Source organism: Melopsittacus undulatus, chromosome 8, assembly GCF_012275295.1.
Source record: "Melopsittacus undulatus isolate bMelUnd1 chromosome 8, bMelUnd1.mat.Z, whole genome shotgun sequence".
Classification (NCBI taxonomy): Eukaryota; Metazoa; Chordata; class Aves; order Psittaciformes; family Psittaculidae; genus Melopsittacus; species Melopsittacus undulatus.
The window spans coordinates 40,770,287-40,782,818 of record NC_047534.1 but is presented as its reverse complement, the minus strand read 5'-3'; the positions used below and the strand labels follow the sequence as shown (position 1 = coordinate 40,782,818).

The window sequence follows — 12,532 nt, the reverse complement described above, 5'->3', positions numbered from 1 at the left end:
CTCCCCTGCCCCCCAGCTTGCACTGTTATACAGCCTCCATGGTCTTTTCCTTGGGGCAACAAGCATTAACTCATGTAGGCAGAAAAAGAACAGAGTGAAGCAATGGATGCCTTGGGCATTATTCTCATTCTGGGCTTAAAGTTGTGTGCAGCTCAACTTTGATTTCCTTTGGTCAACACATGCAATAAATGCAAGTGCACAGCAACTTCACCCTTTTTGTTTCTCCAAAGCCTCCATATCAGGGTTCTGTCAAGAGCTTTTTCAAATGATGATACAACAGAATGTCCGTATGTTTCCAACATCTGTAAACAAACCCAAAGTATTTTCAGTGTTCTCAAAAATGAAGCCTGAGGGCATTTTTTTTCTCAGCCTCTTACAACACAGCTGTGAGGAGTTCATCTGCCAATACCTGTTATTTCCTGGCTTCATGTATATTAAGGTAAGATGGAAGTATCTTGGAAGTTAGCTGAAAATTCAGAAGGGGGTGGAGCTCACTGCAGAGAAACGGAATCTGGCTTCTTTTCTCAAGAAAAGTATGTGTTCTTGTTGACATAACATTAATTTGACGTGATAGTAACGACTTCCAGAAACACACTGATAATTGCAAGGATGAAGAAATGCCTGAAGACAGTGCCACCTTTTAGAACAATTATAATTTCATTAAAATAGGAACATAACTTAAAGATAGATTTTATTCTCTTTGATGGTTTACTCATGCAAACTGCACATAAAAGAAAACAGTACAGTTTGTGAAACATGTCAAATGTAAAGACCCAAAATGCTAAGTACAGAAGTAGTGTGACATACGCCTCAAAACGGAATCCATGGTAGTACGACTATTAACTTTTGCCTATTTGCTGAACACAGATTTTAATGGTTCTTTTTCCAGCCCCACTGTTAAAGTCATTAACTGTTTACACGTCTCCTATACACGTATGTAGACTTATTTTACAAGCGCGACAGTTTTGTTATAAAAAAAACCTCCACTTATATAAATATGATTTAAAAGCCTTTGTGTTTAGGAGAGCAAATTATAATATGATCAACGAGGCCTTATCTAGTCCACCAAAACCACAATGAAAAGTGACTGTATAGCTTTCTTGCAGAATTCACATTTTGTGCCTTTGTAACTAATTTCTTCTCACAAGAGGTCCACTGTACTTCACCATCCTGGAAATACTCAGTAACTGTTACAGCTTTTTATCTTGCAATTGGGAAAGTAAGACTTTTAAACACATGAGGTTGTCAACTCAACTTTCTTAGTTTTAAAATACAAAATATTTAGAATCCCTATTATTTTCATGCTTAAAGCCCTGCAATGATACATATATGACTTAGATACTTCTTTGTCCAGTTTTCATTATAGCATGGTTGTATATATATTGCAGAAATGATGATTTTCCTGTGGATCAATTACATTTTTAGATTTCAAACTGAATCAAATAGAAACTTGATGGCACTGACACTTAAAAACACATAGTATAGTGTGGAGAAGGAAGAGAAAATGAATTACACAACCCATTATAAATGCATTAAATCTTTGTTATATACATAATGGAATCCTGCTTTACTGCCAGTTGCTACTATGCATCTGTTTTTGCTATTATACAAAGTTTTCCGACCTGAAAGCACACATCTACTTTTTTTAAACAACTTAATCTATTGTAAAATATTGTACTGTATTTTGAACATGATTACAGAATCAAAATAGATAATGGCACATTTAAAAAACTCAGTATCCTACAGATGATTGGATAATGAGAAAAAGTGTACCTACAATCATCTCATCAGAAACAAACTACATCATGGAATGTTAGTTATCCAAGTTCGCACAGTAAATAACATTTTAAAACTGCAATCACCTATCAGCCAGCATCACATTGAAGGCATCTTTAAACATTCAAGCAAAAGACTGCTGGCATTAACTACTGAACCATTCTCACGCACACACCACACACACCACATTATAATTACATTGTTTCCAAGATACGGTAGATACTGATTTTTTTTGTTGTTTTTCAGGTTTTTTTTTCCACAAGAAAGGTATCAAAATTTTTGCTACTAAAAGATGACAGTGCTTACACAAGAATTAAGTACAAGTTAGCTTGCAAATACAAGACAATGACAAAAAAAAAAGTCTTGAGTTGTCTGAAGAAGGATTTTAGGCTTTTCTGGCATCCAAAATCATGAGTAAACTCCTTAATCTGTGACTCAAAAATCCACAAAATATCAACCTACTCTGGAATACCAAGTATTCCACACTGGATAACCCTGTATTTTACAATATGCTTACTGGTTTCAGCCTAGCAACAAAGGGTAATTATAGATATCTATTCTGACCGGAGAAATAAAGCTCTCCTCCCCCCAGAATGAAAGTGCTGGAGGGAAAAAAAAAAAAAACAAACCAAACACCTGACATCGATAATAAAAAAAAAATATATCAAATTTATTTAGTAATGATCCTCACCTAGGATAGGTATGTGCATAAGAGTACTGTATTTCATATACTGTACTGGCCCTATGAAACAAATTAAAACCCTCAACAGTTAAAAAGCCAACCAAAAAGCTATACATAAAACAACCCAAACGGTTTTCCCCCACTGTTCTTCCTCTCAATGTGCAAAACAACAAAAAGGCAAAAAGACTAAAAGCAAATTTACTGTTACTGTCTTTCTCTTGCCTAGTGCTTTATGACCTTGCTAACGTTACAAAGTCAATAGGGACTATGCAGAACTTTGGTATAAAAATGTCACATAATATTACTATCACAGTCATGGGGATGACCTTTAGTAAATTCACCCCAATGTTTGTTGAAATAATATCAAATTAAAAATGAAATAAACCACATTGTACTGTACACACACTTTACACATTAAGCACAAAAAATAACTAATAAAACTAATACTTAAAAAAAAAACAATAGTCTTTTGCAAAGAGACCAGAACTGGTGTTCTGTCTCATGTTCACCTGCCAATTGTTAAAGCCAAATTTAAGTTGGAGTTTTAAAAATGAATAATTTTAAGCTACAATTTCTCCTAGATGGAGACTGGTCTTTTGTTGATTTCCCTTTAAAGTCACAAATGTATATCTAAAACGGATGCAATGCAAGTTTTTAATCAACTTCCTGAAGGCTGTGACTGGGAAGGAGGTGCCATGACGATCTGAGAAAGCACCGGCTCTGTGCTCTGGTCCGCCATCTGGGTGAGAACAGAGGTGGCCACTGCTTCTGCCTTGGAAGTTGAGCTTACACCATTGGAAGTGCTGACTGAACTGTGCTGAATAGCTTCCGTGTGGGGACTGCTTGGCACTGATATGTCTTCCGAACTGTCATCTTTATCTGCAGCTGAAGAAGAAAAATTAACTTATTTTTTCCCCTGGAATGCAGCCCACCATAACCCACCTAACAACAATCACCCCCCTAAATAATTCAAATTCACAGTGTAACAGCACAAATTGTAAAACAATCTTATCTTAATTTTTAGAAGAAAATACTACTTCATAAGCAAAAAACATGGACTGCAGTATGGAATATTCAGGAAAGAACATTTTCACATCTTCAAAATCATGGTTAAAATAGCCTGATTTCTTGCTTAGTGAATCAGCTGGTGGGTACCACATTTAATTCTAATGATGACTGCTCATATCAATAAAAACAAGTTATAGGTTAAAAATGCTACCAGATCTCTTGGTTCTATATGAATTGGTATTCAATTTTTAATACATGCAAGTGCCAATTCAGTTAACCCTATTCAACAGGCTTTCATCTTTGCTACAACTCTATTAAGACCTACAAGATCTCATGCAAAAATTAAGAAGGAACACATGCAAACTTTGTTAACAACAGAAAATCTAGTGCCATTTCCTGAAAAAAAAACTGCATTACTGAGACTAGCATATTGTTTCCCCCAGTCAGAATGAAATGGCAGGACAATATGTATTTAAAACAGTATCCCCACTATAACACCTGCTCCTGCTCTTCAGAGCTGTTGTTATTCTCCTATGAATCTCATTCTTCTTATCCTGCTTTTGCTGATCCACAATTTCCTTGTTTGCCAAAACCTTAGACTCAAGAACAAGGGCTAGCTTTAAATGCTACAAGCCTGAGATAGAGAGGAAGTGAAGTAGATCATTAACTTTCAGACAGAGAAAGCTATCAAAGAAAGGTCTTCCATTGTTCTGCACCCCTTCGTATATATATGTTGTTAACTCAAAAGACATGTCTGTAATAATATCACAATGGAAAGGAACATGAGAAAGATTTCTCCTGTACATGGCACTTCCACATGCACAGCCCCCTATCCCCCAGTGTTTAAAGATACATTCAGAACCAATAGCATCCTTCTTTGGGAATAATAAAGTTTAAATAATCATTTTTCTGATTTCTCTGTCCTGATGACACCCTCTTTTGAAGCAGGCACCAGACTTTTTCAATAAGGAAAATAGCCCAAGAACAATTTTTGACAAAGGGGTATCTGCACAGCTGTGCTTTCCACTTGACCTGAGACAAAAACATGAGTGGGAAATCCAAAAGATCTTAAAAGATACGTAAAAGTGCCAAAAATACCCTGAAAAGCAATAGTCTATTTGTGCCTACTGAAGTGAAACCCCATTAGATTGTGGACTTAGCTGTTAAAACACAATCTGCATAGTATGAGCTAGCGCTGTCTCAGCAGTGCACGATATTCAGCACTGCAGGAGCCCTGTAAGCTGGTGTCTTCAATTTCTTCCACAGAGACAGACTGTTAAACCACTCAATACATTTTTGAAGCAATTCAATTTAGATTAGTTGATGAACATAATGTTTATTTAAAAATACTTTCTATACACACCATTTTCATGAACATATTAACTGAAATCATTTTCCCCTCTCATAAATTGTACTGTGGTAAGTCACCTAGCCAACACGCTTTCCTAACAATATTCACGCAGAGATAATATGACAAAATCTTTTCAGAGGGATGGCATTATAACTATCATTCACATGGAACTTTTATTTTCAAGGAACTAGATGAGCTATGCTTCCAATCTCCTTGCTTACTACCATTTTTTTCTAAAATGTAGGCTTTTTCAGTTTTTTAGTTCTTACTAATTTGGCATTCTTTAGTAAATCAGGAACATTATAGTTCTTTTCTGAGGACAGAAAAAAAGCATTGCTAAGCAGGCCAATCATCAAATCTTCAGTGAAGAAATCCTTAGCATGTAATTAGTTTGCCACTCCAAGACTCAGGTTTAAATATTTTTCATGCCAATTCAGGAACACACATCCTCGAAACATCAAAATTCAAGAAATCTACAGTTTTTTGTTGCTCTGAAAACCTTGCATGCATAATGTTATCCCCTAGTACCTTCCATATGAAATTATGTTGTTCTGTCAGATGGGAGCCATAATGGCCTCATCCCTGCAGCAATCATTGTTAATATAAATCCCAAACATATTTCTATACTGTTCCAATTTGCTCCAAGATGCTATTTTCCATCTTGTCAAAATGACTGGAGATCAAAGGACCAAGATTTATAAGCTCAAAACTGACAAAAATCAGTATTCTAAATATATATGGCAATAGAGAATTGCTAAATCTCACGAATCTTTTAAATTAAAAAATATTGCACATTCTGATGAAATTGCTTACAATGACTACAAGTAAAGATGGTGGCCATTAAGTTTTATCGCAAGCACCTGAGGATCCGTTTGCATGCAATACAAAATGTTCCTTTATTCTCCCGAATTACTGACACTAGCAAATTAAAATGAAGTGGCTACATATGGCAGAAACAATCTTCACATTTACAAATATCCTGAAATATCACTAAATCATAAAAACGAAAGCTGTGGGTTATATATTATGAATGTTGCCTAATGCATTCCCAGCTCAGTTATTTGTAACAAATTTGTGTACAATGGACAAAATTGGCCATTTATTCTACAGCACCAGCAGCTGGTTCTGGCACTGCATATCATATCCAGAAAGGAAGTTACAAGTCAGGGAAGCATAATTAACCTTTAAAATGCTGGAAGGATGAAAAAAATCAAATAAGCAACTTTAAGTAAAAATATGCATTAAAAGCACACCATGCTGCTGAAACTCCTGTTATTCCCTTCAGTGTTAGAACTGCTTTTTATAATACCCTGTTTACAGAAAAGTAGTCACCTAACATGGAAATCAAAACAAGCTAGAAGACATTGTACAGTAGGAGCCCTGAACCTGCATCTTATTACTTTAACGGCTTGTCTGATCCTGGATGTAATGGTAAATGAGGACAGCTGTTATATTACCTCTACTGAAATCTCATTACAATGAAGAAAAAAAAAACCACAAGAACCTTTCACTGTACTAGGCTAAGATAAAGTATAAAAAAAATGGTTTACCATGTGCTTTTAATACTTAAATTATATTTTCCAAGGCAGGTGTAGTAACCAATAGTCCTTAAATGCTAATTATCACATGCATTTATTAAACCAACCTAAAACCTTCAATGTTTCACAACATTTCAACTGAAAGGACTTAAAATATATTTCTAAATATCACATACACATTTTTGTCTTCCAATAACCTTTGAGATTCTTTAAAAAATATCTTTAACGTTATATTAGAACTGCACTTCTCAATTTTAATGTTCATTCAGTTCACTTTGGCAGTATTTCATTGATGCAGCCTAAGGCTATAGGTAATGGAACATTACTCACTATGATAGCCAGATTTCTTCTGCATGGCTGTTACAGGGCAATCTTTATGAGCCAGAAGAAGCTGTTTCAGCTGTGCCACTTCATTTCTCAGCAGGGTGACTTCATTCTAAAGGAGAAGAAAGTTACGTACTTTACCAGGCTCAAACTACACACATTTTGAAGGTAAGTATTAAGTTTTATAGGATTTTCAGTTGTTCATTTAGGGGTAGATAAAACACAGGAAGTTTCCATTTGGCATATATTGCAAAAATGTATACATTTCTTTTATCTCAGAATATGTAAACATCAGCTGAAACCTGGCAAACTTTATTTTATGATTTTCTTAAACTAGGAAATGCTTTTTCTGGAAAATAAAACATATGTTTTTCAGTCTGCAGATGCAGTCTACACATAGTCTCATTCACATGATCCAGCTCCTGTAAGATTCTTCTACAAAGTTTTGTGATGAATGCTCATCAGAGTAAACCTACATTTAACTACCCACATTTTAACAGATGCCACAGCCAACATTAAAAAAGGTAAAAAATAAAACAAATAATCAGCCAATGCAGAAAGAGTTTTGGTGATCATATTTGTACTTGGACTTTGAAAATGTTATGTACCGGAAAGTACATAATGTATGTACCGGAAAGTAATTCAGCAAATGTTTGTTGATTTCAAGATCAATTTTTGCTTTGGCATCCATACATAAACACATTGTATAAAGGAATTCTTGATAATACTGACAAAATCCTGAAATGTCAATTTATGTCACTAAAGCAGAGGCTAATCTAGGAGACAGCACCTGCAGAATCTAGTGACTGGGTTTATCTCCAGGCTGTGTCTTTCCGCTACTGGGCGACCTTGAGCAAGGTCATTTTACTTCTTTGTGCTGCTATTTCCTCATTTGTAAAATGGAAGACAGTGATACTCACCTCTCCCACAAAGCAGTTTGATATCTATAGATGAGAAGCGCTACATAACTACATCATATGTGACAACCCAAATTAAGAAGGGAATGGCATTTTGATAGACCCATTTTCACTTTAAATAGTAGAAAAATGTTTACGTATCTATGGAATCAAGTTATCTGTAATGCTCTGTGATCCCCTTCTCTTGTCACAATATTGCTTTTCATGGGTTATTTTATTTTAAATATAAACCCTTTCCATTGATACTGAAAGTTACGTAAACTATAAGAACCTTTGCATGTTAGCATAAATACCATACACATGACATAATTGTTTGGTAAATGCGTATTTTTATGTATTTGGGAGCAAGTTAAAGAAAAACAAACAAGGGAAAATTAGATTGCAACTAAAAGCATTTCAAAAGAATAAACCATAGGAAATTCGATGTATTTACTTGCTAGCTAGAAGATGATGGATTCCAAAGCAAGGAAAACAGTTTTTCAGAACAGAACTGAGTAGGTTTAATTACACTAAGTAACACATTTTATAAACATCTGTAACTAAAATAACAGATTTTTAAAAGAAAAGGCTCCTCTTTGTGTCCTCTTTTCCAATTTAGAAAACAAATTATTTCAAGTCTTTGTATTTGCAAAATCCTCTTAAGCTATTAAGGACTACTTTTCTATTCATTTTATTGTGTCAAAGATGTCTTTTATCAACTTTATAACAAAAGCAAGAGTTGAAATAAAGCCAAAAATGTGACTTGATGGCCATGTCTAATGAAAGAAAAATGCAGCTGCAAACAAAAAACCCCTACAATTAAAAAAAACTCAACCAAAACACCCACACTTTCTCTGCTAGCTGGCATAACACATCCTGAAATGTTGGGCTGTTAAGAAAGTACAGTACTTCTGCCTCTAGCTCTCGGTTTGCTCTTAGTTCATCATGTTATTACTGAGGACCCACAAATCTGGATGCCAAGCAAGCAGCTGCTCAGAGCTGATGTAGCTGGGGAAAAAACAAAAAAGTGCTGATGTGGTTTTGAGACACTTCTTGATAATCTACAGAAGCAGCAATGTCCAAGAATATGAAACATTCATCTTTTACTTCCTTAGTTTAAAGGGACATTAACAAAATAAGTGATTAAACTGGGGGAAAGCTTTTCAGAAATTTTCTACTTTAATCTTCCACATTTTAAGGAAGAATTTTATATGTAAGTGGCACATATAAAATTGCTGTTCATCAGTGTAATAAAACTAATGTTTATGAACATTTTTTGAAATACAGTTTATAGATTAATGTAAATGGTATTATAAATGGTTAAGAATTTTGCTACCAGAAATAGAAAAAGCAAATATGTTATCTTACATTAAAGTAGGTTTAAAGAAAAATGGAACAGCATTCCTATACTAAAAAAAAAGTTGATGTTTTCTCATTGTATACATAGCTAGCACTGTTATTAACATGAACACTGCATTCCAACAGTGTTACATGCGATACACAAATCATCCTTGAAAGCAGAACAGAGTATGTCTGCTAGACACACAGTCCCTGGAGTGCCACAGAAAGGCTGTCATTTACATATTACATATTAAGTGGTAAGACCCACTTCTAACTGGTAATAAAGTGGGGTTGCTAGAACCAACTCCCATACACACTGTAATTTTGTATCATGTATGTGACAACGGCAAGTCTTTCCATCTCATTTAAAACAGTATCTGAAGGGGGCCCACAGGGATGCTGGGGAGGGACTCTTCATTAGGGACTGTAGTGATAGGACAAGGGGTAACGGGTTGAAACTTAAAACAGCAGAGGTTTAGACTGGATATAAGGAAGAAATTCTTTACTGTGAGGGTGGTGAGATACTGGAATGGGTTGCCCAGGGAGGGTTGTGAATACTCCATCCCTGGCAGTGTTCAAGGCCAGGTTAGATGAAGCCTTGGGTGATATGGTTTAGTGTGAGGTGTCCCTGCCCATGGCAGGGGGGGTTGGAACTAGATGATCTTAAGGTCCTTTCCAACCCTAACTATTCTATGATTCTATGTTAGCATGTGGTGGTCATTTAACATGTTGAGAACAGGCTAATAAGAAATATATGGAATAAACATTTCAACAGTTCACATCAAGAAAGATTATTTCTAGTTTTCACACTGGAAAAGTCCTTCTCATTAATGAGAGAGATATAAAGTCAAGTGTGTGCATCAACATTTCTTTAAATAAACATAAAATACACCTCTCATGCTGTCTAGAAGAATTTCTATGTTCCCAGATTTCAAAAAGTGCTATGACTAGAAAGCAGGTTTCTGGCAGAAAGCATACCTGTTTTTACCTGCACTCCATTTTTCAGAAAATACTTTCCCTTCTGTATTCTTACAAAGGCACACCATGCAGCATACAATATGTTCTTCTGTATCTGCCTATTTCTCTCTGGATCCAAAAATGCATACGTAACAGTGGGACCAGATTAACTCTTACTCAGCAAGGTGTGGGACAATATTTATGAATAAAATGTATTTACCAAGACTATCATCAAACACATCAAACTTACAGGGATAGGGGATTGACATGGTTCAAACACTGCTCTTCCTGTTTCTTTTTGTGCAAATTCAACACAATACCTCTATATGGGAAAGGGCCTTTTATTTTATTCAAGGCCAGGCTGAAGGGGACTTAAGCAACATTGTTTAGTGAAAGGTGTCCCTGCCTGTGGCAGGGCGCATGGCCCTAGATGATCTTTAAGGTCCTTTTCAACCCAAACTAGTCCATGATTCTATGACCTTTACTTACAGGCATTTCCTTCAAAATCTAGCCTTCTGAAACCAGCTTCTGCAGCATTAGTACAAACCACCACTTAACTACTAATTCTTTAAAACTTACAATGACCTTGTGAGGCAGATAGGCCATTCTTCTATTAATACTTTGCCCTCTGAGATTATTAAACCATCAAGGATCAAATAGAGACCACATAATGAACTTTGGCATCTGATCCTGCAATACAATTGAGTGGCCATTGGCGACACACTGTCAATACTTCCTTAACGTTATATAGTATGCCATACCCTGCAGTGATGTGTAAGGCACAGAGGCAACCCAATGTGGTATATAAAATTTAAGATCAATGAACAAATTAAAACGTTAGTAGAAAACACAGTCCATAAAAAAAAAATAGTAAATAAACTTTAAAAGGTTGCATGCATGAAAAAAAAAACTTACAGGCAAGACTATAATAAAGACAGCAAACCTAACCTACATATATTACTGGTGTGATGCAATAGATGGAAATTTTCCCTTAAGCAAAAATTTGGAAGTTACATTTAAACACTTAAAAGAAGAAAGTAGGCAGAAAATCTACACAAAGCTGAAAAATACAAACAAAATACATACATCAACCAAGTAAACCTCTTCAAAATCTATGTGTACTGTTATAGAGCTTCCAGTCTTAAAAACCTTGACACTGACATTAGAAGGTCTGGCACAGACATTACAAGAAAGCTACTGTGTTGAAAGAAGTCAGAATTGTTACATGAAGCAATGCAATGTAGTTATTTTAGTATTAGCCTACTCTTGGACATGTGACATTTCTGTAAATTCAGCTGAGTAGGTCATTTAGATACTAAATAAAGTATGAACTACTAAACCCTAACACTTAGTCTATAAAACTGTACTAAGCCAAAACTCCAAACTTATTAAATTTACTATTAAGCATAAAGTAAGTAATCATGGGTCATTACTGCCCACTATGCCAAGCAGCTGTGTTAGCCTGTCAAGTGAAAAATGATTATGGAAATACAGGATTGATTAATGTTTTCACATGAAGCACAGTTTAATTATTTCTCTGACATTCAATTTTCTTTTCAAGTTATCCTGCTCTTCACAGTTACATGGGTTTGCTTTTGGCAGACCGTAAGAAAATTTTTGTTGAATTCACTATTACTGAGTTAACTCCCGGAAATCTGGAAATATTTTGGCTATGGTAGTTACATCATTTTTGGTTACAAAAATTGGTATGCCAAAGTTCAAGGCAGTTCACATAACACCAATAACTACTTCCAATTAGAAACATTGAAATACACCCTATCTTTTCTGTTTACTTTTCTCCCTGTGGATCTACCTTCATCTGTTTCTTAGGTTGTTGAAGCTATCTATAGTGCTACATACCATCTTGTACTTAATAGAGGTATAGTGAGGAGTGTGAGGAACATTAGAGGAACATGTTTAAAGACTGTGAACAGATATGAGAAGACTATGTATTTGCAAGAAGGTTATCTAATGGTGGTGCATAGTGTCATGATTTTTTGAATACGGGAAATGATTTCACATTGTGTGCTTAGGTAGGAATTTCTTACATTTTACAATCTGGGATGCTGAATATTTTTATTTTAGAAGACATGAAGACAACTAATACACTGTGCTCTTGATTGCATGATAAAAAGTAATTCCAACATGCCCCACCTTCCTTTTGGTCAAATCAGAACATTTTCTTTATCTAACAGCAAGAAAAAGAAATTTTAATAGGAAAGAAAAGATCAGTGGTTTTGATTCACTGAATAGTTCTGACGAAAGGACAAGTGAAACTTTAACATATCAAAATAATTTCCATCGCATTTTCTAAATGAATGCTTCATTTAGGAAATGACACTACTTTTTCTTTCCATAATTTTCAAAACAAAGCTTTTTGACAATACTTTGTGCCAATTCTCACTTGCCGCTGGAAAACATTAAGTATGCTTCAACATTTAACAGTAGTTTAAGCAAAAGGGTCATAGATTGTTCTACAGGGGAAGAAGTGTGTCCACTTGACAACTTTCCAAGACTGCTAACCTCAAGATGAGGTGGAAAAATTACTTGTAATGTACACTAGACTACCCTCTTACAGCTGCTCACTATAGGGTTTACGCACACTGGGAGGGCAGTGTGGGGAAATTTGCACTGCCACTGCCTGAGCTGTACCTGTTCT

The 12,532-nt window shown here is 35.3% G+C and overlaps 1 protein-coding gene across 5 annotated transcripts in view; it reads right to left on the bottom strand.

The window, feature by feature from the left end:
• Positions 1-636: 636 nt before the first annotated feature.
• ATF2 (activating transcription factor 2) overlaps positions 637-12,532 on the bottom strand; it is a 45,895-nt gene continuing 33,999 nt past the window's right edge. For all 5 annotated transcript variants that reach the window (XM_005152588.3, XM_031052196.2, XM_031052192.2 and 2 more), the window contains 2 exons: positions 6,686-6,791; positions 637-3,343 (listed from right to left, as the gene is read on the bottom strand). In XM_005152588.3, the coding sequence (XP_005152645.1) occupies positions 3,117-3,343; positions 6,686-6,791 (333 nt within the window). In that variant the 3' untranslated portion in view covers positions 637-3,116. The remainder of the gene's footprint in view (positions 3,344-6,685; positions 6,792-12,532) is intronic.